General features: G+C 37.5%; 2 protein-coding genes across 5 annotated transcripts in view; one reads left to right on the top strand and one right to left on the bottom strand.

The window, feature by feature from the left end:
• The window catches only part of ap2b1.S (adaptor related protein complex 2 subunit beta 1 S homeolog), a 41,204-nt gene extending 31,530 nt beyond the window's left edge, over window positions 1-9,674 (bottom strand). The window contains exons 1-5 of one of the 3 annotated variants that reach the window (XM_041584094.1): window positions 9,537-9,674; window positions 7,948-8,007; window positions 7,147-7,252; window positions 5,745-5,880; window positions 5,265-5,510 (exon numbers count right to left, since the gene is read on the bottom strand). In XM_041584094.1, coding sequence (XP_041440028.1) covers window positions 5,265-5,510; window positions 5,745-5,880; window positions 7,147-7,252; window positions 7,948-7,984 — 525 coding nt within the window. In that variant the 5' untranslated portion in view covers window positions 7,985-8,007; window positions 9,537-9,674. Of the gene's footprint in view, window positions 1-5,264; window positions 5,511-5,744; window positions 5,881-7,146; window positions 7,253-7,947; window positions 8,008-9,406 lie in introns of all 3 variants that reach the window. The other 2 variants (XM_018249623.2, XM_041584095.1) reach the window with 2 other exon arrangements.
• A 48-nt stretch (window positions 9,675-9,722) lies between these two features.
• On the top strand, window positions 9,723-18,519 carry pex12.S (peroxisomal biogenesis factor 12 S homeolog). Of its 2 annotated transcripts, none has more exons than XM_018249625.2 (4): window positions 9,723-9,879; window positions 10,281-10,496; window positions 14,313-14,848; window positions 17,510-18,519. In XM_018249625.2, the coding sequence occupies exons 2-4, from the start codon at window positions 10,371-10,373 to the stop codon at window positions 17,907-17,909; spliced, it is 1,062 nt and encodes a 353-aa protein (XP_018105114.1). In that variant the 5' UTR covers window positions 9,723-9,879; window positions 10,281-10,370; the 3' UTR covers window positions 17,910-18,519. The 2 variants fall into 2 exon arrangements, with proteins under 2 accessions (XP_018105114.1, XP_018105116.1); XM_018249627.2 differs by having other exon boundaries at window positions 9,738-9,879; window positions 10,299-10,496.
• Window positions 18,520-25,912: the final 7,393 nt, after the last annotated feature.

Here is a 25,912-nt window from a genome sequence, read left to right as displayed (position 1 = left end):
CAAGGAAACAAGAACACATTTGCGTCTGGCCAGTGAAAAGTCTGCAGCAAATGAAATGAACATGATCAAGCAAATGTATACTCCCTTGTGGCTTGGTTCTACACATATAATACAGTATAGCATGATTTTATTATGCTACACAGACAGAGCAAAAACCTAATGTGCTCTATATCAGTTGCATAATTCCGTCACTTGGCTTTTTTATAGTAAACACCCAGCAGTTATTCTGAGAATTATATATAAGATGTTGGAGAAGGGACAGGAGTGGATCCACATCTCTCTGCCTGCAAAAATACACAGGCTTAGGGCAGTGGAGCCTACAGTTCCATGTGCCCATGGCCTAAGGGCTACCAGACTACTAGGACACACATAAAACATATAACACAAGTAAGATGGAACCAAGCAGAATTACTGCATCATGGTTTATTTGCACAAGTTGAATGATAATGGGTTCATGCTACCACAACAGATATTGTGAGTATCCCTACTTGGTTCCAGCTTGCTTGTGTTATATATAATTTAACCAATGGTAATGTCAGGAAAGGACTTATTAAGAAAGAATTTTGGTATCATCTTGTTGTTTGGTGGTGGACCATATTTTAGTAATAGGACACAGATTGTGACTGACACTTTTAACTGAACGTTGCCATTGTTTTTAATTTTGTATGGTTTCTAAATTATTTGGCTATTTGTTCAGCAGCTATTTGTTGGCTAGGGTGCAATATACTCTAGCAACCAGGCAGTAACATTAATGAGAGAGTGGAACATGAATAGTTGGAGATTAAGGGGCAGATTTATCAAGGGTCCAATTTCGAGGGTTAATAAAAGTAAAATCCTTCGAATTTGAATATCGAATCCAATGGATTTTAGCGCAAATACTTTGATTGAACAGTCGAACGATTTTTACTTCAAATCGTTCGAGTTGAAGTCGAAGTACCCAAAAAATTACTTCAAAATTCTAATTTTTTTTTTTCCATTCGAATCCTTCACTCGAGCTTAGTAAATGTGCCCCTAAATATAAAGATAGTAATAACAACATAGCATATAGCCTTGAAGAATTATTGGGCTGCCAGGGTCAGTAGCCTCCATTTGAGAGCTGAAAAGGGACAGAAAAGTAAGGCAAATAATTCATAATATATATATATATATATATATATATATATATATATATATATATATATATATATATTAAAAAAATAAAACTAATTAAAAATATGATAAGAATAGGCTATTCTTTAACATACTAAATGTTAAATTAAAGGAGAGCAACACCTTTAAACTGCAGAAGCTGATAAAAATAATGATTGCCGAAGGGCCTTCACTACAAAACTTACATCTGGTTTAAAGCATGCAACGCAATGCAGGCTGCCTTTAGGATGGTTACCCCTTTTAGAAATTGCATCAGGGCATGTTACAGTGCAAACAAAAAAAATCTAACAGAAGGTAACATATACCTGTTACAACAGCAGTTTAGAGGTGGATTAAGTACTAAACAGATTTTGGGGTTTCTGTCACTTTAAGACCAATGAAAAAAACCTTGCTAAGGATGTGTACTCATATTGCCAGGAATACTTAATTGCCTATTTAAGAACCAGGATTAATTCTGCTCTTAAACACTATAGCGGGCAATGCAAAAACTTCTGCAAATTAAATATTCTATCTTTCAATATGGAAAAGGCAAAACAAAAATAGTTACACATAATGACTTTTAATAGAAATTAGAATCTCAGCAGACTGAGGATAAACCAAGAAAGACAGGTCAGGTTGCAAAGCAACCAACAAACGCCGCACTGATCCAGATCATCACTTCACACAGAGACTGCCAGAGATGGGACCAGAGTGTTGCTAGGCAACCTGCTGCTTATGCATGCAAATCAACAAAAATCTTGCAGGGTTTATGGAGTTACTGTCAGCACAGGGAAACTGCATTAGATGTTACTATAGCAAAATTTCTTATTTTCATTGTATTATGAAATAAAATTCTAATCTATTAATATGTGCTTATTTTTAAACAGGCATTTTATCAAGATCAGACTCAAAATGATTATTATAATTTACAGATCAGAAATCTTAACAGTGTGTAGAAAAATGTACAGTGAACAGTGCAGACCATCCAATCCCCTGCCTTAAAATTCAGCTGCACATAGCTTGCAGACACAAATACAATTGTCATTTACACCCCAGTAAGGTAGGATGGAGGTAAATTAAGGGCATATTTATCAATGTTAGAATAAATAATTTGGATTTTCTCCTATTTATCTTTCAGTTAAACATTTAAAGTCACATTATTTCCAGCCAATTGATTTCCAGCTCATTGTGTGGGCAGCAAAACTTTAATACTGGTACAGTATTAGTTATTGGCATTGACAAAGGCATTCTTTCCACAAGGAAATTCACAGTATTTTATCACCCACAACATACAACAAAAGACACATACACTATGTACTGCAAGAGTCTCTAACTTATTTATTCCAGACACAGAAAGTAACAAAACAGGATAACATTTCAGGGGACATGGGAGTCTTTCCCCAAAACACTATCCTGTTTTCTCATGTTCTATGGCTTCTATGGTTAAAGGAGAACTAAACCCTAAAAATTAATATGACTAGAAATGCCATATTTGATATACTGAACTTATTGCACCAGCCTAAATTTCAGTTTCTCAGTAGCAGCAGTGATCCGGGACTTCAAACTTGTAACAGGGGTTCACCATCTTGGAAAGCGTATGTCACATGCTCACTGGGCTCGAGCAGCTGTGGATAAGCTAAGCTTAGGGTCATCACAAATAATCAAGCAAAAAAATGAGGTTTGTCTGTAATATAAACTGATGTTACAGGGCTGATTATTAAATTCTGATGCTAGTTGCACTGGTTTCTGTGCGGCCATGTAATAATTACTAATCAGTCTTATATTGTGACATTTCTATTCTATGTGTACTGTATTTTGTGAGTGGGTCCCTAAACTCAGCACAGAGCATGTGCAGTGATTCAGCAGAAAAGAAGATGGGGAGCTACTAAGGCATCTTTGGAGACACATATCTTTACTGCTAAAGGGCTGTGGTTGCCTTGGGCTGGTACAGAAGCACAAAACATAAGGTACAACATTTCTACCTACTTCTTTAGTTAAGCTTTAGTTCTCCTTTAAACACCTGCAGTATATAGTTTGTGCAACTCCTATTCTATGTTACGGATATGTTGATGTTACAATGAACCACTGAAAAAGGTGTGGAAGAGTTCATGTGCAGGAAAACTTTAGCCTGAGCACAGGAAAAGTCATTATCTGCCTCTATTCCGTAGCAAGGCAACACAAAAAAAAAAAAAGATGATTATGCACATACTTTATACATGATATCCACTGGACCTTATATTACCAAGCCAAACATTTCAGTTATACATACACAATATATACATATAGAAGCCATTTACTACAGGACCCGTTATCCAGAATACTTGGGATCTGAGGTTTTTCGGAATAAGGATATTTTCATAATATGGATCTCCCTACTTTAAGTCTATTAGGAACTAATTTAAACATTAATCAAACCTAACAGGATTGTTTTGCATCCGATAAAACTATCCCAGAGGCAAACACAACTCGCTTTCCCATTTTATCTAAATAGTGTGCTGAAAGAAAACACGGCCCACCAGTTATCAGTTGCACATTGGCTGGCTAGATCCCTTTGTGACAATTATAACAAGCTATCTTAACAGCAAGGGAATTCTCTGAAAAAAAGTATTTTGAAACATTCTGTTTTTAATGGGAGCAACTTTGTCTAATGGGTTGCATGGGAATTATATTTTTATGTTGTTGCCACCCTTTCAGGGTAATGGTCTGCTGGGTTTCTTGCCATAGAATACTGGGCTTAGCTCCCAGTAGAGCAGAGAAATAAATGTACAAAGGAAAATTTCTTCCTTAGAAATATATCATTTCGTCTATGAAATAATTAATATAAATTTTCTTTAAATATTATAGGTTTGCTCAACTAATTTATAAAATGCAAATAATTTTTATTTTGATAAAACCAGATAAGGGGCAAATGTAGCAATAAAGCAGTAAAAAAATATTTAATTTGATAAGTCATTTTGTTGTCAAAATGACTTACATCTAAGGAATACTAAACTGTATCCAGGGGTTCCATTTGCGACCCCTTGCCCCAATCAGTAGTTGCAGAAAAGAAACCTAGCAGAACTGGCCTGATCCCGACTGCACTTGAATCCCAGCCATCGCTTGCTGCTGATCTTCCAACCCTCTGTTGTTTGGTGGAGATCAATCAAGAGCATGTGCACTTGAAGTAGGGAACAGTTTGTCTTCAAGAGCTCATGCTCCTGGTCAGCAAGGACTGCCAGAGACCTGACACCAGAAGTGAAGCAGCCAGTCACTGCATCCACTGCATTGCCAACCAACCTGTCCTTTCACTAACTACCATAACATCTCCCTTTTTTAAGATAACTGTAGTGATTTTGTTCAGATTAAAGGGCACCTATAATATAAAAGTGGTTATAAAGCATGAACCACAACTTGCCTTGTTTAACACAATGTAGGTATGGAAAAGGACATTTAAACTAGCAAATTCCAAGTACATTTGGCTACTTTCACATATATAAACAGGTGTATGTGTTCTGTTGCCCTCATTCTGCCTAAATATTCATGAAACAAAATACTTGAAATTGCTCTGCCATAACCCAAATACAAGCTGTTTAAGTACAGGTATGGGATTCGTTACCCGGAAACCCGTTATCCAGAAAGCTCTGAATTATGGAAAGGCTGTCTCACATAAAATCCATTATAATCAAATAATCTCAATTTTGATAAATTTCATTTGTCTGTAATAATAAAACAGTACCTTGTACTTGATCCAAACTAAGATATAATTAATCCTTATTGGGGAAAAAAAACAATTTATTTGTTTTTTTTAATGTTTACATTAAATTACAGAAAAATCAGTTAGCATTCTGGATAACAGATCTCATACCTGCAATAAATTTACATATAGTTTACATATGTCTGAGATTTTTGTGATGGCAGAACCTAACCTACCCTATATTGTATTGCATGTGACAAAAACTATTAAGTTATTGTGTACAATGAATAATTCCCTACATCTCTGTAGGAATGATCAAAGAAACTGTCTACTTGCTATTGTGTTTTGTCAGATATATGAATGTTCTTTCAAAATGTTAACTTATTAATAAAAATGCATGGCTAGCCTTCTTTATTCCAGCTTCTCTTTTTCAACGCCAGTTTTTTTTTATACAGCAGCTTACCATTGGGTTGGAGTCAGCAATCAGATCCCGCAGTGAGTCCAAAAATCCCTGATCTTCCACCATCTGGGCATTGATGTCATGGAGTTTGGCTACACACACTGCTGCTGTCTTGCGCACATAAGGGTCTTCGTCCTTCAGGCACTTCCGCAAAGGCTCACAAAGGTATTCTGTGATCTTATCAACACGTATACAACCCATGGTGCGCACTGCCAGGGCTCGGATTAAAGGGTTTGGGTCCTCACAATCCTGAGTAAAAAGACAATTTAATCAATGCTATTCAACACTGCAAGTCACAAGGCCTGCTGAATTTAATGTTTAATTTGCTTAATAAATCTGATTTCTATAAGAAAATAAGACATTTAAAATATTTAATTTTATCAAGTAGGCTAAATCCTACAAATACTTCTGGCACTGGTATATCAATATAAAAAACAACATAACCAAGACACAAAAAAAAAACAAACCCAGACAGATAGCCACCTTGACAAAGCTATTTACAGCCATGATTGCCATGTCTGGCTGGCTTTTAGCATAGTTCATCAGGTACAGGTAAACAAGTTTCTTCAGTTCCAGATTGTCTGTTTGCATGCAGTTCACCACATCTGGAAAAAGGGAGCTGTAAATATTTAATTAAAGGGATAAATTAGTGAATATATACAGATATGCTGCACAAGCCAGTCAATACTCCTTTCAAGACTAAATTTTGCAGTAAACACATTTTAGTTACCTCTTCTTACCATGAAATGCAAAATGTGACTGATATAAAACTAACTCAATGATGAAATAAAAATATTGATGCATGTGGACTACATATAAGCATAGATGAGAAATTCACACTTATAATAATAATATAATATATATAATAATAATATTAATATAATAATATATTATTTCTGTCTATTTTTACGGAGGCTGAGGCCACCTAAAACCTTGTGCTTATCAAATCTCTAAAAAGGGGGGAGATAACAGCATGCTCAGTGTACTTCACTTATGGTAATCCCTATGGTGTTCATGAAAATGTATGTTTTTTAAGCTGTTCTGTTCGCCATATAATATTAGGTTTGCATTTTTACAATCTATATTTCAAACAAGGATAGAACAACAAGGGAAAATAGGAGAAATAAAACAAGAAAGAAGAAAACACATGATTTAGTAGAGGTGCCAAAGCAGATTCTGTAGGTTGCAGGGAAATAATTGACTGGGTGAAGTGTGGGACCCTGCACCAAACTGTGCACCAGGATACAAGAACTCTAGCTCCTCAACTGACTTTCCCATAATGCATTTCTTTTTTCTCTGTTTTCGTTTTAAAGGACAAATAAAGTGGTGAATACAATACATTGCCTATTCAGAGGTGTCCCTCCTGAACAGCTCAACCCGCACTACCCTATACGTCTCTGTTCTTAAGGGTATGGTAGTAAACCCTAAGTTGTACTGTGGAGTTGACAGCCACCATATCTGGTTGGTTCCTGTCCTGGTTGCTATGACTCATCAGTAGCATTTATTTGAAGCTGATCTGGTCCTTACTTCAACTGTGCATTGTTTAGGTCAGCGATTGCCATCAGACAGCTAGCAGCAGGAATTTAAAGGCCAGACATCATTCAGACATTGCTTTGCTATCACAGGTATGGGGATGCTGTGCCTCTTTAGGAGTCTGTGATGAATGCATCAATTTCTATGACCCTTAATAACACGTAATCAGCACATTGATTATCATTGCTACTGAAAAGTAGTAATTCACTTTGAGTAGTCTTCAGCAGAAAAATAGAGAGTTCTGTTGGCCAAAAGTTGCGGCTCCAAGCTAGACTGAAGAATTCTATATTCAAACAATTAACTCTGTGTAACATCGGTTATGAATACTGGCTGTATTTAATTGTTTTAATACCTGACATCCTTGCCCACAGTCATTGCAGCAATAACCTTCTTTACAGCTTCTTTCCGTTTCTCTTTCTTCTCATTATTCAGTTCAGCTTTCAGCTCAAAGATCTCCCCTAAACACAAGTGGAAACCTTAATTATGCATACATGCACACTGACAAGAGATTTTTTCTTTTGAGACAGACCAATGTTGATCTTAACAATAATTCAAATTGTTACATTTGTTTATAGGGATGCCCTGAATTGAGTAAATCCATTTGGGATTTGGCCAGGATTCAGCCTTTTTCAGCAGGATTCTGGTGAATCCAAATGCCTCGCTGAACCAAATCAGAATTCTTAAAATTAGGTGACATTTTGTCACACCTAGGAAGTTATATATTTTAACACATCCTAGCCATAATTTGCATATGCCAAATTCAGATTCGTTCAACAGAATCTTTCAGCCAAATGTCAAAATAGTGGATTTGGTGCATCCCTATTTGTTTACATCACTTCAAGCTTTTTCTGAAAACTAGATAAACAAAGGATACAAAACATACAGGCATCGGTCCTCTGTTAAATTAATAATGCAGTATGCTAAAGTATATAAATACCAGGCAAGCCAAATTGCCCAATGTCTGGCAATCATGGCTACACGAATAGTGGTTAAGCTGATGCTAGCATGAACGTCTGAGCAAGAGACATCAACAAAATGGAGCTATCGTGGACCTATTGTCCATACTGTCAAGGAACGATTTTTGTACATTACTTAACATGGAATCTATATATGTAGATATATAAATATATTCAAAAGATCACAATAACAGTACCTTTTTTGTTAGTTGTGAAATACTTTGAATCCGTCATATTTCTTTCTGACTTCAATTACACTAGAATACAAATTTCTTTTGGTTAACATCACATACATCATTTGTAAAACTAATAAGGTAACCAGAGCCTTACACATGTTATTTAATCATTTACCCACAGACATCTTACCTGTGAACTAGCTACTGGGCAAGGTAAGTACTAGCATCACTCAGCTTGGCACGCTATGTCTATGTCAAATCACATATATCATCAAAGGTGTGATGTGGCAAAATTCCTCAAAAAGTTGGTCACCAAGCCTGTTTGAACTATGGGCAGTTGTGAATACTCTATATGCATGTTACTCCTGTGCTGAATGAAGCTTATCTAACTTGCAAAACAAATACAAAGGAGGCGAACTTCGGTAAACATAATTCACATTGCCATGCAGTTCTCTAAAATCTAACAATAAAGGGTTTATTCACCTTCCAAACACTTTTTTCAGTTCAATTGTTTTCAGATTGATCCCCAGAAAAAAATGACTTTTTTCAATTACTTTCCATTATTTATTTTTGACTGTTTTTCCAAAATCTAAGTTTAAAGTTGAATTTGTATCTGGTGTTTGAGTCTGGCAGCTCAGTAATTCAGGTGCAGACTCTAATTTTGCAACATTTAGTTGATGCATTTCTCAGCAGCATCTCTGGAGTATTAGTAACTATTGTATCAATTCAATCAATTCAACAGCTGCCTGTAATGAAACCCAGGGATTCTGCTCAGCGGGGACAAAGATAAGAAATGCATTAACTAAATGTATGTATGTATATTTTTATTTGTATAGCGCTCCTTGAGGGCACTGTATCAATTTAGAACAATTTATATGGTCGTGGACCCGCCCCCCTCAAAGAGCTGCTTTAGAAGGTAAAAAATTACACTTTAAACTGTGACACATAGAACAAAGAAAGTAATTGGAAAAAGTCGTTATATCTGAAAACAACTAGTTGTTTTATGGTGAGCAACCCCTTTAAGGATCTAGATTAACTAGAATCTCCCTTGAAGAACTCTGTCTTCAATACTGTAAAAACTTCTTCTACGATAGCAATTAAAAGACTATATTTTATTTGTGACTTGGCCAACAGTGGTCTGACAGCTCCTTAATGTCACGTAAGTAATTTTAATTGTCTCATTTGAATGTGTCAGGCACTATAGAGGGATTGCAATATAGGTGACCATTCTAGAGAGTTAGAATACCAAGCAGCTTGCCATAACCTTGCATTTTCTACGTGTCTGTCATAGGCATCTTTGAGTGATTTTGAATGCACTGCCATGACCATGAAAAAATAAATGACACTCAAGGATCTTCATGGGATCACATAGGTTAATGATATTGTGGATTATAAAAATCAACACTTGTGTTCAGAGATGCTTATTGGCATTGAGAACAACCTTCCATAGGTGCAGTAAATGAATGCCCAATTAACATACCTCCTAGCATAGGAATTCTCATGAAGCAGAAATCCTACAACAGAAAGGCGGCTCCCTGCGCCCTGCCCATCCCTATCTCCGCCGCTATTCTACTGCACAAGGCACGAACAGATTTAGTGCTTCGACTTACCGATAACCTATTTGAAAAAAAGAAAGGCTTAAGAACGAGAGAGAAATGAGCAGATGAAGACAATCCCAGGGTTTAGGTGCTGCACGGATAGCTGCCCCGGAAATTCAGAACAAATTACACACTGCTACCGTCTGCGTTCCATACACCGGAAATGCGTAAAGCGTCTCAACAACCGGAAAAAGGATTGATTCCCTGCTGTCACTTTGCGTTCCAGGTTGTGAAATTGCGAAGTAGTGAATGCGATGTCGTGATTGGTGTTGCGGGGCTTGCATTGCTTGTAGTCTGATCAACTCGACGAGTTCGGAGGAGACTGAGGACTGGGCAGAAACTCTGAAACAACATGGTAATTGTTTAGGTTGGGACACACGTCCCAGTGTATGCTATAGAGAATTGTGTCTCTGGAACGCATGCACTGTCACACGTGTGCATATAATACGACCTTTCACCTTAGTTTCGCATTGTATTTTAGAGCACAATGATATATACTAGGGGCCTTTAATATTTGACCGCCTTCTGCTACTGCTTTATTGGCTTGGGAGGGGATGGAGACAACTGCAAACTCCTTCTGATCAGTTGTTTAGCTTCTTCAAAATGTGCTATTTTTCCACAGAAGCATGTATGTGTATGTCCTAGTGCATACACCGTATTTAAATGCACAAAGTTGCCTGGTCTATAATATATTTCTTTATGGCAATTATTCCAAATTCCCCCCTCTCTTAATTTACTGTAAATTTACTTTTTTAGTCTCCTTGGATTAAACAGGAACATTGTGGAAAAGGTTAAAGTTGCAACCAGCAAACGTTTAAACTTTGCCAGTGTAATTAAACCTCCGAAATGGCAGAGCGGGGGGCCCACATTACCACCACTTCAGCGTCTGATGACCGGCCCAGTATTTTTGAGGTGGTGGCTCAGGAGAGCTTGATGGCAGCTGCCAGACCTGCTTTGCACCATATTGTGAAGGTGAGTGCAGACTGGAACCATAATATATTGTATGTCTGATTCTATAGATCTGTTTTGCAGCTTATTTGCACTGTAAGTTCGATCATTTTCTGTTTTTAGTGTCCTCATTCTTGATACAGTCTTAAACATATTTGTAATTCACTAAACAAGTAATGGTGGGTTTTTATGCTTTGTCTTTTTTGATATATTGTCCTTCTTTGATATATTGTCCAATGTGCCGCTCATGCTTAAATGGATGACATTGGCTTTAGGCATGTTTTAAACATGAGTAAATTGAACTTTATGGTCTGTTTAAAGCTTAATAGCATTTTCCCAGAGTGTGCCTTATTATCTTAAAATTCAGATTATCTTCACCCTAATTATTAGAGAAACTTCTGACATTCTAATAAAACATACATTGTACAATAATTCCCCTAGCAGTGGCATTTAAATGTGCTTAGCGTCTTTGTGTGCAGCAAGTCACCGAGACAAAGCCTGCTTCTAGCAGAGAACAAAATCAATTAATTTGCAGTCTAAAAGGGTGCCAGTCCTCTGAGCTTCTAATGAAAGTCAATAGGGAATAACACTTAACTTGCCTCAGACCTTGCCAATGACCTGAAAATTCAGGTACATTTATAAAAACAAATGTTGGCTAAATTATATGACAATACACAGTAGGATGTAAATGTATAATGCAGCCTTATAAAAGACTAATATAAAATCCGAAATTATGACTACTTAGTTCTAACTTATCCCTAGTTAATGCTGTCTATAAATCTGCTCACCCAATTAAGGTATAAACTTTGATAATGTACAGTATTTTTTTTTATATTTTATTTATTGCCCCAGTATTGCAAAAACAGTTTTTCTTGTAACTGGCTCTAAGCAAGATTGAGTAGAGGGGAGCCAAGAGAATATAAAAGGAATAGAGATCTTCCATGGGAAAAGACCAGCATTCAAATGCTTCAGTGGATATTTCACCCACCCTTTATTCAACTTTCTCTGTGACTTGTTCAGAGGTTTCTGAATGGTTTACTATTTAACCATTACATGTCTCTTTGACCTAATACCCTCATGCTACCTAACACTGTTCAGTTATCTAAACACTCAATTTTTCAGATAGTAAGATATTTATTTATTAGCTTCTACACCCTGACTTTATTTAAAAGGACACTGTTGTCCATTTACTCCACAAACTATGCAGCTGCTTAGTAAATGAGCCTTTCAAAACATTATTTTACAAACCTACATTAGTTAACATTTTACTTCTTATCATTTTCAGGATTAAGCAAATAAATATATTTGTGATGACAGTGTTCCTGTAATATATGTGCCCATATGTTCTTGAACATTTGCTTCACTCCTGACCGTAATTTCATTCTTTACCAGCATTTCCAAACAATCTCTTCTGCCTTTAAGGGAATGATGCATAGGCTTTTTAGACACTCACGTGATTTCTTGCTCAGAGCTGGGCAACAAATTGTCCCATATGCCATAGCTGAAATCTTTCTCTTTTTGTTCCACATCTCTAACATTCAGTTGTTTTCTACATATTTCAATGGGCTGCATCTGTGTTTAATCACCGCAAGTTCACTGGTTATGAGTTTCCTCCCTCCTGAAACACTGTAAGCTAGTTGGAGTAGGAAACTACTCCTCTTGACTCTCACACATCACAAGGCAAATTGCCACACTATGAACAGGATTGGAACTGGGGCCAGAGAACCCTAGTAAAATTGGGGTATTTTAGAATGGGTGGGTCAAAGGCATGAAGGAAGTTAGCCTACATGTTTGTAAAATTGTAAACCGTACTATTCTAAATCTGTTTGCATCTGGTATCCATTTTGTTTGACAACTTGAACAATTGTTGGAATACACCAAGTTAAAACAGTGACTCACCATATAGGTTAGTTGAATAGGGAAAAACATTTTTTAATAAAATAAATATTTTTATGTGAAGTACAATTTTTTACTTTCTTTTGTATAAAATCTTTGTTTTCTTTATTTTTGTTGTTATATAAATGTTATTGTAACAGTATAAAGAAGAACTAAACATAAAATCACTGGGGGGTGTTAAAATGTTAGGCACCTCCCAGTCATTAAGATCACTTACCTGACACCCTGAGCCTAACATTTGGTACCTCCAGTAGTGATGGGGCAAATTTATTCGCCAGGTGCAAAGTCGCGTGTTTCGCCGCTGGCAAATAAATTTGCCGCAAATTGTCCCTGTCAAAATGTGCGTTTCGCAAATTTTACCAGTTTCGCAAATTTCACGAAATTTGTGCCGAAACAGGACAAATTCGCCCATCACTAACCTCCAGTGATGTTATTTTAGTTCTCCTTTAAAACATAAAATAAAAGGGGGGAAATGTTTTCTTTGACCACCTGAAATATAAAAAGCTTTGTGATTTCCATGGGCAGTGGCCTATATTAAACAGGAAGCAGCCTTTTTAATTGCCAGGCTAGATTCTTATTAATACTTGTGACATTTTTAAGTTCAAGCCCCTTTCTGTTCACCTTCCAGTTTGTCTTTCAAGCTAGTGCCTGTTTGCTAGAGGCAGTGAATCCAACAATAAGATTTAAAGCGATACTGTCATGGGAAAACATGTTTTTTTTAAAAAACGCATCAGTCAATAGTGCTGCTCCAGCAGAATTCTGCACTGAAATCCATTTTTTAAAAGAGCAAACAGATCTTTTTATATTCAATTTTGAAATCTGACATTGGGCTAGACATATTGTCAGTTTCCCAGCTGCCCCCAGTCATTTGACTTGTGCTCTGATAAACTTCAGCTTCAGTCACTATTTACTGCTGTACTGCAAGTTGGAGTGATATCACCCCCTCCCTTCTCCCCCCAGCAGCCTAGCAACAGAACAATGGGAAGGTAACGAGATAGCAGCTCCCTAACACAAGATAACAGCTCCCTGATAGATCTAAAAACAACACTCAATAGTAAAAGCCAAGTCCCACTGAGACTGATTCAGTTACATTAAGTAGGAGAAGTAACAGCCTGCCAGAAAGTAGTTCCATCCTAAAGTGCAGGCACAAGTCACATGACTGGGGCAGCTGGGAAACTGACAATATGTCTAGCCCCATGTCAGATTTCAAAATTGAATATAAAAAAAAATCTGTTTGCTCTTTTGAGAATTGATTTCAGTGCAGAAGTCTGCTGGAGTAGCACTATTAACTGATGCGTTTTGAAAAAAACACGTTTTCCCATGACTGTATCCCATTAAGTAATTTAAATTAGAAGATGTGGAGCTAATGTCAGGGAGCCAAACCTTGCTGAAGGTAGTTCAGTAGTATATAATGTTTTTTGTAAGCCTTTGTTATATGTATAATGTATCCCAATGAAGGGAATGTCCACCTGTTTGCAAATACTAACAAAGTGGTAGGACTTTGCAAAATATAGACTTTTCCCAGTGCAGCCTTTTAAGATAAATGGCCTCTTAAGTAATAATTAACTCTACAGAGTTGACATTCACCGCTAGAGAAGAGGGTTCACTGATCTCCTTTTTCTCCTGCAGAAGATAGGCAGCGGGAGAAAGAAACTGGCTGTCTCAGCTTATAGTTGTTGTTTTTGTTATTCATTTGCATACCATAAACCCTATTGACAGCCAATATTAGTGATATGTAAATGAACATAGTGCATCGGCAGTGGCTCTTATTAATGATCATATCAGTTTGACTCCACTCCTGCTGTCAATCCGTGCATAAGAAGAGTAACCAGAGATGCTTCATTGTAATTTAAATACCATTTTGTTACAGGTGGACAATATATGTTAAATGTATAAATAATATGTTACTATTTTATCTTTTATATCAACTTATTTATCTTAAAGGTCCTTGCTGAGTCTAATCCTTCTCGCTATGGCACTTTGTGGAGGTGGTTTGATGAACTTTATACCTTGCTGGATTGGCTTCTGCAGCAGCATTACTTGTCCTGGGCCAGTGCCTCTTTCTCTGAGAACTTCTATGGACTAAAACGCATAACACTGGGGAAGGAAGTAGGGCAAAGAAACTTGCCAAGGAAAGAGTACTGGAAGTCCCTGTTGCTGCTTGTGCTTATACCTTATTTGCGGGTTAAACTAGAGAAAATAGTGAACAGGTTACGAGAGGAGCAGGATTATTCCATACAAAATCCAACCTCTTTTCACAAAAGATGCTACAAAGCTATACTGGCATCCTACCCCTTTGTGAAGCTAGGCTGGGAAGCTTGGTTTCTCTTTTACCAGTTGAGGTATATTCTCTGGAATGGAAAGAATCACTCTCCACTGCTCAGGTTAGCGGGGGTGCAGCTAACTCGATTAACTATGGAAGACCTGCATGCCATGGAGAAACAAGAAGAGATGACAAACACTTTATCTAATGCAGTGAGGTGAGTTTTTGCCTAGGGGCACGAGACACTATGTCTTCTTGAATATACAACTATGTTAAAAGATTACCAGAGCAGGTTGAGTTTACCAGAACACTGGAAGAATTGTGGATACTTGTAGAAAATTAAGTTTAGAAGGGCTGCACTGATTGCATTTTATTCAAATGTTTCCAATCAGTGTAGCCCAGCAAATATATTTATTGGAAGTGTCTTCAAATGGTCTGGTAACATTATACTAGATAACTAGATTGGACATTTTATTTCCTACAGCAATATTCCATAGAATGACGTTATGCCTAAGGTGCTAAAAAATTTACCACTTCTGTCTCCTACCGTGGGATCCCTTCCTCATTGTCAATTCATGAGTGCATGTTTGTCCACACGTACTTGGCAGAGGGCTAGTGGCTGGCCCTGTTTTTGGTTTTTTTGGGTTTGAAAAAAAGGGCTCACAGGTTTTTCCTTTCCTTGTGGAAAGTTATGCCCCATTCTGCTCCAGTGAGCAGTTCTGTTGTTGGACAGGAAAGCACAACTGCAGTATATTTTCAAAGTTAGACGAGGTAAGTCCCTCACCAGTGATCAGAGCACTCTTTTAGAGTGTGCCGCTTTCCTATATTGAAGTAAATGACCATGGGAGTGTACAGTGGTGCTTGAACATTTGTGAACCCTTTAAAATTTTCTATATTTTTATATGGATGTGACTTTAAACATCATCAGTATTCACTTACTTTTACTTAATGTTTGTGTGTGCAGCAATAACCACAACTAAACGTTGTGGTAACTGTTGATCAGTTCCTCCATATAGAAAAGCTTCAGCTCTTGGATATTGGTAGGTTTTGTCACATGAACCAGTCGCTTTACATTTCAATTGGATTAAGGTCAGGACTTTGACTTGGCCATTCAACCGTTCTGTTGTAGAACAACTTGTGTGTTTTGGATTTTTGTCTTGCTGCATGCATCTCTTGACAGATGTCTTGATATTTTCCTTTAGAATTCTCTGGTATAGTTCAGAAATCATTGTTCCATCAATGATGGCAAGCGTTCTAGACCCAGATTCAACAAAACAGGCCCAAACCAGAACACTCCCACCACCATGTTTCACAGATGGGATATGTTCTTATGCTGGAATGTAGTGTTTTTTCTTTCTCCAAATGTAACGCTTCTCATTTAAGCCAAAAAGTTCTATTTTGGCTTCATCTGTTCCCAGAACATTCTTCCAGTGTCCTTCTGGTTTGTCCACATGATCTTTAGAAAACTGTAGATGGCCAGCAGTATTTTTGGGAGAGAGCAGTGTCTTTCTCTGCTACCCTGCTATGCACACCATTGTTGTTTAGTGTTCTATTGATGGTGGACTCATGAACATCAACATTCACCAATGTGAGACAGGCCTTCAGTTGCTTAGAAGTTACCCTCGGATCTTTCGTAACCTCTCAGATATTAGAAGCCCTACAGTTGGAGTTATCTTTGATGGTTGACCACTTCTGGGTAGGATAACTACAGTCTTGATTTTCCTCTATTTGTACACAATCAGAAGGCATCAGAAACCCAAGAATAGAAAGTGATTTATAGGGAAACCAAGAAGTAGACATAATAAAAAAACAATACAATTAGAAGAAAATAAAGCATTGAATAATTGAGATAGAGGGAGGGATATGAGGAAAATTGGTCAGTAGGCCTCTGGCAACTCTGTATAGGCATGGATTGGTCACAGCAGGCAAAGATTTGATGCAAGCTATCTAAAATAATTAATAGTTTGCCTTAGCTGGCATGTATAGGGATATTGAGAAGAGTTGGATAGGTTGCAGAGGGCAGGAGGTGATCAAAAGAAATAAAGGGGAAGTTCATTTTAGAATGAAAATGTAGGCCTGTGGAACACCAGGAAATTTCCACCTCCTTGGTTCTCTTGGGGAAATAGGATAGTCAGTATACCATGCTTCAGTGGTTGTTGCTATCCATTTAGGAATAGAGAAAACTATTGCAATGGCAGAATCTTGTGAATAGTCCCCATGTTCTATAATATGTTAGCAAAGTAATGAATATAACGCTAGAGGAGATGTAATGTTTGCTTGAAATCTACCCCCCCCCCTTTTCCTAATTTTTCTACTATCTTCTTTCACTCTGCTTCTTAATTTTATTTGGTTATATTTTTGAAAAATCAAATACATAAATGGTAAATAAAAATGTAGAGCAGTTTTTATTTGCATCATTTGCATATAAAGAATGAAAATCAACTATGAAGTTGCTTAGAATAGGCCATTCTATAATATACGTCATTGAAATTATTTATTTGTGAACTACCCCTCTAACCTAAATGACTACCAATTACAGTCAGGGGAGGGAGTATTGATTACCATATCGCTAAATAAAAAAAAGTTCTAGTACTTTGCTGCGTTTACCTAATACAGAAAATATTTTGATCCTTTGAGCCTGACCACTTTGCTTTGAGATATTTTTGTTTGAGTGTCCAGTGCTATTCTGACAGCTCAATTAATTGTTCCATCTACAACTGAAGATTTATTCCTATGAATTCATATATGGGTTTTTGGTTTCCCATTTAATAAAATGTTTTACAATATGTTCTAATGCCCAATGTGGGCCAGTCTGTCAAGTGGTATACATGCAACTGTCTGATTATTATAACCATAGACTTTATCTCTTACCTTACAGCCTCAGCCAGCGCATAAGGAGTATCCTGAAGAAAGCTCTTGGTGCCGTTGCCCTGTCCGTTTCCTCCAGCTTATCACTTGGCGTTTTTTTCTTACAGTTTCTAGATTGGTGGTATTCAGCAGAAAATCAGGAGACCCTAAAATCCTTGAATAACTTGCCTGTGCCTCCTCCCCCAATCCATTTTGAACTAGAAACTTATTCTCCACTGCTACCCAAGTTAAAGACAGTGTGCCCCCTTTGCAGAAAGGTGCGGGTAAATGATACAGCTCTAGGCACATCTGGCTATGTCTTCTGTTATCGCTGTGCATATTACTACGTGAAGACTCACCAACGATGTCCTGTGAGCGGTTACCCTACAGAGCTTCAGCATCTCATCAAACTGTATACACCTGATGGTTAAACTCTAACCAAACTCTTCGCTAATTCCCATTTGCTAAGTTTACATCTGATGGTGCAGAGGTAACACCAGGACACACATCTGTCCTAGAAAGGTAGAAATGAAACCTGCAATGTGTGTACCTAAAACCGCTTAGAAATGTAGACTTGAGCCGTTTGATTTGCATGAATAAGCATTAAGTTAAATGTGGCCTAAACCAGAATTTAAAATGAATGTAAATGTAGAGTTCTCCTCTGCAGTTTGAAAGTTATTTTTATAATTATTGATTTGGAATTAATATTGGAAGTTTTAGACTGCTATTAACAGGCTAAGCTGACTCTAAACCACCAACATAGTCTGTTAAAAAAAAGACTGAGGTTGGGCATACGCCAGAATGTTAACTAAGTAGAAAAAGACATAATGAGGTGCTCAAGAGTATATAATTGTGCACAAAAGAAGAAAGACCCTGCTGTTTACCCCCCAAGGGTTAGAAAACCAACATCTCACCAGGGACATCAGCCAAGCTCACATTATAAACAACATACATGGCATTCTCACCATGCCTACTTTGGTATAGCTTATAATTTATATGGATGCACATTTTGTATAAAAGCTTTATCAAAATGTTGAATGATGGCGTTTGAAAAGTACTGTTCTTCAGAAAGTGTCTGAATATATTTGGCAAATGAAATTATATTTCCCAGCAAATTGAGATGGTATGGCAAAGCCACAAATCCCTACCTGGATTAATAAATTAAAAAATATGAGCAGGCTTTTTATTCCATTTGCATTTTTGAGCTATTTACACCATTTGTGTATTTTAGCAGAGACAATTTTTAGTTTTATCTATGGCAGGGTATTTTCTGGCATTTTGTGGCCACAACAAAATGTGGGCAACAAATAGCACTGTGTGTCATTGCCCTAAGCATAAACTGTCTAAGGGAGGTTTCCTTTCTTCTTATTTGTGCCGTCTTTTCAACTTAGGGTTGCTGACACAGTAGCTCTAACATATGTTGTGCCAAAAGTCTGTTATTAGCAGTCTAAAACTGTTAATATGGTGTTTGGGTTTAGATCCCCCTTTAATTTTTTTTTTTGCTGCTATAAATCTAAGCCAGTTTTGCCGAAATGTTTTTTTTGTAAGTAAGCAACATGTATTATTTGATACAACTTGTTTGAGTTTCACAGCTTCCATTGAAGCACCAACTTTCTACAAAACAGACTGCATTCTAGTAGTTTGCCCGTATGCCCCTAAGGTCAGGGAATGCATATATAAATGTAATGTGGTACTGGATTGGACCAAATACCACTCTATACTCCTAAAAGATAATTTTTACATGTGCAGTCTACAAGAAGTTGCAGGTAATGTTGCTTTTTCTGGCAACACCTGAAGCATTTGAAATGCATTGCTTCATTGATAATGAAAATTAGAAAAAAAAAGTCTGTCCAAATATTCATGGACCTAACTCATTTCAAATCATCTGGTAACCTTACATACTGGATATAGATATACCCAGTGCCATATGCTAGTTCAAGAAAATTGAAAACATTATTTTTTTTTCATTTTCTGCAACAAATGTATGAGACCACCACTAGGTGGTGCTGTAATAGTAATTACCAAATGTTCTAGATGCAACGTGAAGCTTTCTGAAATCAGAAGGTATTTACTTGTTTAATGCCATACACACATTACTGCCTAGATACCAAAATAAGAGTTTTAATTCTCCCATAAGGCATCATGGGCAGAGACATGCAAATCACTCCTTTATGTCCCTTTGGCCAACTATGCATCCAGAACCGCTGTTCTATAGCACAGATACAGTCTATTGGTTCAGAGCCATACTGTATATCCAAACTTGTTTCAATCTTGTTAGATCTCATCAGTGCAAGATATTGGAACATGGCTTCTGAGAGGTAGGACTTGGAGAGTAGCGAAATGGGAAACTGCACCTGGTTAGGGCGAGAAGGGCTAAAAGGTTCTAGAGAAAGTGTGATGAGAACAACTGAGAACTAAAGTTTAACTAAAGAAATAGGCTAGAATTGTTGAACATTATGTTTTGGGCTTCTGTACCTGCCCAAGGCAACCACAGCCCTTTAGCAGCACTAAATGTCACAATATAAGGCTGATCAGTAATTAATACAGATAATTTCAACATGGCAGCACAGAAACCAGTGTAACTAGCATCAGAATTTAATAATCAGCCCCTGTAGCATCAGCTTATATTACAGACAAACCTCATTTTCTGCTTGATAATTAGTGACGACCCCTAAGCTTAGCTTCTCAACAGCTGCTCAGAGCCCACTGAACATGTGAGAGTCGCAGACACTTTCCAAGATGATGACCCTCCGTGACAAGTTTGAAGTCCTGGATCATTGCTGTTATTGACAAGCTAAAACTTTAGGCTAGTGCAATAAGTTCAGTATCTAAATTATGGCATATTTAGTCACATTCATTTTTAGGGTTTAGTTCTCCTTTAAGTAAGTGATAAGTGTTACAATGAGCATGTGGATATTTTTAAGTTAACCTTTAGAACACTAATGCTAAGGGTTTTCTGTGTATTATGCTTTTCTTACAATGCAGCAAGGACACATTTTAATTTCTTCCCGTACACTTCATTGTAAAGGAAATATTAGACACTGCTGCGACTCACTGCTGCTAAATTTATGGAAAATTAATTAAATCAATATTGACAAAAAAAGTATTGGGCACAGATCTTTTACATTTTCACTTTATATGTTGAAAAAAAATATGGGCCCCAAGCTCAAGAGTGGTCTGCCATTGCTGTATGTATATTTACTGTTTACAGTGATAATACTGCAGTAAAATGCCATTTTCAGAACTACAGCTCTGTATATTATATTGGACAGTCCTACTGTGTGTTCACTTTAAGGATTCACCGAATCCACTATTTTGGATTCGGCCGAAGCCCCAAATCCTTTGCGAATGATTCGGCCGAATACGGAACCAAATCTATATGCTAATTTGCATTTGCAAATTATGGGTGGGAAGGGAAACAGTTTTTACTTCCTTGTTTTGTGACAAAAAGTCATGCAATTTCCCTCCCTGACCCTAATTTGCATATACAAATTAGGATTCGGTTTCAGTTCGCCAGGCAGAAGGATTCGGCTGAATCTTGCTGAAAAAGGCCAAATCCTGGATTTGGTGCATCCCTAGTTCATTTTGTCTTTGTCCCTTTTCCAAAACTAGTTCAATGATACGAGCTTGTGCATACATTTGTTTGTTGTGTTCATTGACAGTAAAGTAACAGAGTCTACTTTTAGTTCTTATGAGCAAGTTAAAACAAATCAGCAGTCCACTTAGGATGGCCATAGTTGCACCAATGATATCGTACAAAACAATATTTGAAGCGCGTATGGCGGGAGACGTGCCTACTAGTGATGTGCGGGCTGACCTGAAACCCGTGGTACCCGCACATCACTAGTGCGTACTGATGGCGGCAAAAGACTTCATATCATATCATTCGGCTCGTCGATTTGGCCAGCCAGGAAATTTGGATTGAGTTCCTCAACGCGTCTGTATTGAAAACAAACAATCTTTCCTGTGACTTTCGAAAGATTTATAGCATCAATGGTGGTTCACCTTAAAGTTAACTTTTAGTATCTTGTAGAATGGCAATTTCTAAGCAACTTTTCAGTTGGTGTTCATTATTTATTTTTTATAGTTTAAGATATATTAGCTTCTTCTACTGACCTTTTCTCTTTCAAATGGGGGTCAGTGACCCCATCTAAAAAAAACAAATGCCCTCTAAGGCTTCAAATGTATTGGTATTGCTACTTTGTAATACTTATATTTCTATCCTGGCCTCTCCTATTCATATTCTAGTCTCTTATTCAAGTCAATGCATGGTAGCAACCAGATTGCTGAAAATGCAAACTGGAGAGCTGCCAAATAAAAGCTAAATAACTCAAAAACTACACATAATAAAAAATAAAAACCAATTGTCCCAGGATATCACTATCTACATCATACTATTGAGTGAATTTAAAGGTGAATAGCCCCTTTAAGAAGCCCTATGTAAAATTAGCTGTTATTTACATCAAAGGCTAATAAAGGCTGTATCTTGGAAAACGGAGAGTTTGTTTATACAGGGCTTCTCAGTGGAATGGTGAAGAGTATAAAATGTCCTTAAATAGGAAGGAAAATGCAACTTTGCTTTCAGTTCAAGAGTTTGCTTGTTTTGACTGCAAGTAAAATAGGATTCTAGTTTGACTAAGGCAACATCTAAACTCTTTGTAATAAAAACCAATTGCCAACTCAGCTTAGAAGGATTTTGGTAACGGCAAAATTGTCTGTGGGCTTCAAACTGGTGCTGTTTCATGCTGGAGTCAGTGAGAAATCACCTGCTGAGATTCTCAAAACTTTGATCACTGTACAGCCTGTGGGCCACAGAGCTAAAGAAATTATAACAGAGGTAGAGGTGGTAGATGTTGTTGGATTACAAATCCTGCACAGCTTAATCTGATGTCCATGCAGTCTAGTGGCTGAACTATAATACAGGATGCTTAGGACCTGATCTTTTTCCAGGTAAGGTTTTCTGTAAGTAAATCAACTAAAAACATTCACACATTAAATTAACCCAAATAGGATTCGTTTGACATTAATGATTTGTGCAGCTTAATTTGGATCAAGTATATGGCACTATTTTATCATTACAGAGGAAAGTGAAGTCATTATGAAAAGGTTAGAATTATTTGTTTAAAATGGAAATGGGGGCTTGCCTTCCTGTAATTGAATGTGAATAGGCCTTGTGCTAAATATACCTTTTGCCAATAGTTTTAATCACCGAAAAAATGATGGTTTCTGTTAATTACTGTATTGAATTAAGCAGGGCAAACAGAAAAAATGACCCCTACCCATGTTAGGTCCTTGCAAAAATGGTAATATGTAAGATGGTGAACAAATGCCTAGAAGTTTTAAGTATAGCAGGCACTAGGTGTCTGAGTTAGGATAGCTAAAATGGGTAGCTTGTTGCCCCAACAAGGACTTTGGTGGGAACAGTTCCCTGTGGTTATCCCAAGAGATAGGGACCCAGAGGAAGGAATTAGGTGAGTTAGGGTTAACAAGCTCTTAAAGTCAGAGAGCTGCCAGTGAACCCGATCGGAATTACAAAGGGGTGCTGGACGAGCACCGGATTATTGAACTAGGCAGAGGAAAACCCCAGCTGTAAGTGTTAACCCGGTACGGGAATTGTGACCTAACCCGGGGAAAGTGAAATGGTGTCTGATGCTTGTGTTTAGATTGTGAATGTGTCTGTTTGGATTCTTGTTGCCAATAAAAGAGAAAATGTTTTTATTCACAACATTCTGGCTCAAATCGATTGTGTGAGGGACTAACAGCTGGTAAATACTCTTACAAATTAGATTACCAGGGCACAGAGAGACAGAAGTGCAGGAGGTTTTGTCTGAGCTCTGGTAATCTAATGTAGGGTGATACACTGGGCTCTGTGCCACCAGGGATTGAGAAGCAATGGTGTCTACAAGTGGTGTGCAAAAGTTTGATGTGTTGAACTAGGATTTGCCTCCAGTCATATAGACACATGTGTTCAGAATAGTAGCAGTGTGTAAAAAAAAAAAAATTAAAAAATAAAAAGGGAATAAAGCTCAAAATCCTTATAATAGCTTTTATTTCCATACATGCAAATGCATTGGGAACACTGCACAGTCTATTCCAAATCATCATCATCATTGGCTGAGTCTTTGCCATTTTGGCTATTATCTATCCATTCAAATGGTAGTTATCTGTTTTCTCCTACGTCTTTCAGGTTTTAGTTGCCATTTTAAAGCATTTGAGATCATTCTAGCTGAGGAGCCTGCACTTTTTTTTATATGTTTTCCCCTCTCCAATCAACTTTATTATCAAACTACACTGTTCTTTTGAACAATGTCTGGAACAACCCATTTTGCTCAGATTTTCAGAGAGAAATACACTATAACCAGCACATTTGCTGCCTTCCTTCCTTAAATAAGGGCAGCTATTGACACCTGTTTTTTCACTGAATGAATGACCTCACTAATGGAACTCCGCACTGCTATTATTTCGAACACTGCTATTATTTGGAGCAAGCCTTAAGGGCAAGGCCAGATGTGGCGTTTTTGCAGCGTTTTTAAGTTGCGTTTTTAAAAAAAGAACACGCAGGCGTAAATACGCCACTGAAACCACATGCGCCCGTCAACATGCGTTTTTCATACTTTTTTCAGCACGTAGGATTCTTTTCCCAACATTCACTTCTCGTTGTTCTCATTTAGAATTTGGACGCCATATGTAAAATACGCTGCGTATTAACGCAAAGTGTGGTTTCAAACATGCAGATCCCATAGAGTCTATTGATTTAGTAGTTTCTTGACCTATTGGTATTTCTGCTAAAAAACGCCAATACTGGCGTCCTGTGGCGGATTTCAGCTTGCAAGCGCCCTGTGTGAATTGCCATAGTGCCTTTTCCATTCGTTTCAGTGGTAGTGCAGTTTATGCGTATTTACGCCTGGCTGTTCTTTTTTAAAAACGCAACGTCTGGCCTTGCCCTAATGATTCAATTATACAGAATCCGCAGCCTGCATGTCAGGACTGTTGGGTCTGTTGGTTTTCTATTACTCTACTACACCTACTAGTAAATTATTTGCCATGTGGAAATGTAATTTTTACCAATAACAGTGATTGATCAGATTAGTGATGGTGGACTGCTTTTGTTCTGAATACAACTGTACATAAGAGACTAGGTAGAATGGCTTTATTTAATTTATCTCACACAGTAATTATCAATCAAGATTTGGCATAACTTTTTTTCCTCATGCAGAGGATCGACACATCTCCTCTACTCATCAAGGCCACGATCAGGGTAGTCCAAAAAGACACATTTTCATTGTGGATCCATTCTACTTGTTAACAGGAATCATCTCCCATGGGACCCTGGTGATCAGTGGGCTAATACATTGTGGCATTCTGTAATTTTGGTGTCGATGTAGATTTTATGCAATTTATTGTTAACGGAATATGGGGCCTAATGCATATAGTGTCAGATTGGGGTACATTGGAACCATCACAGACCTGCACCCTAGGGGCCCACCAAAACAATAAATGCTCCTGTCTCCACCCCAGCTATGGCTGCAGTGCACCACTATATACACAGATAAGCAGGGTCATTTTAATAATATATAGGGGTCTAACGTAAAAGAGAACACTGGTGCCCCACTACAGCATTATTACCCAGATATGCCGGTATGATTACAGAAATACCAATGAGCACTCAATTAACTCCAGATATGCCAGTAAGATTACAATTAGAATTAATTCATATATTAACCCCTTTCAAAAGCAAGCGTCTGATTGCAATAAGCCTTATTGACTACAATATCACAACCAGAACTGCTATCCTTGAAGTGAGTGCTTTCTCCTTACTTATTATGGATTTATTTAATGGTTAAATAATTTTAAGTAGAAAGGGGAAAGATCCCCTAGCCAGAGAATCCCAGGTCCCAAGCTTTCCATATAATAGATCCCAGTTTTGTCCCCAGGAAAAAAATGTAAAGGAGGAGAAAAAAGGGGTCTGTCAGGGATTAAAAAAAAAAACAAAACAGGATTTTGCAGAGCGGTTGGACTTTGTGCACTTTGGGAATACATCACTCGGCCCTAGTGGCTTCCGTTAAGTTATTATTATGGCATGAGTGAGGATTATTATGGCGGTTGGTTGCGGATGACAAGCCAGTCAACCACAAAAACGTGCCCATGGTTGAGTCCACCAAAAATTCTCTGGGGAGAACTATGATTCTTTACCTGTATATGATAATACACCTTCTGCTGTAATTGATGAGTCTATTTCATGTCACTAAGGAGTCACCAGGATTACAAGGCCACAGGCCAAGTGCTTTTCTATTCTAGTGTAGCCTGTTATATAATCATTTTAGTATTTACAGTATTAAATGTTATGCTGTTGGCACTAACATGGAAATTGCCTTAATCTACCTGTAATTTCATTTTATTGCATCAATTTAAACGAAACACGCACACACCTTCA

This window comes from Xenopus laevis, chromosome 2S (assembly GCF_017654675.1).
Source record: "Xenopus laevis strain J_2021 chromosome 2S, Xenopus_laevis_v10.1, whole genome shotgun sequence".
NCBI lineage: Eukaryota > Metazoa > Chordata > Amphibia > Anura > Pipidae > Xenopus > Xenopus laevis.
Note: the sequence above shows the minus strand (reverse complement) of the source record. Positions and strands in the feature narration are given on the sequence as shown.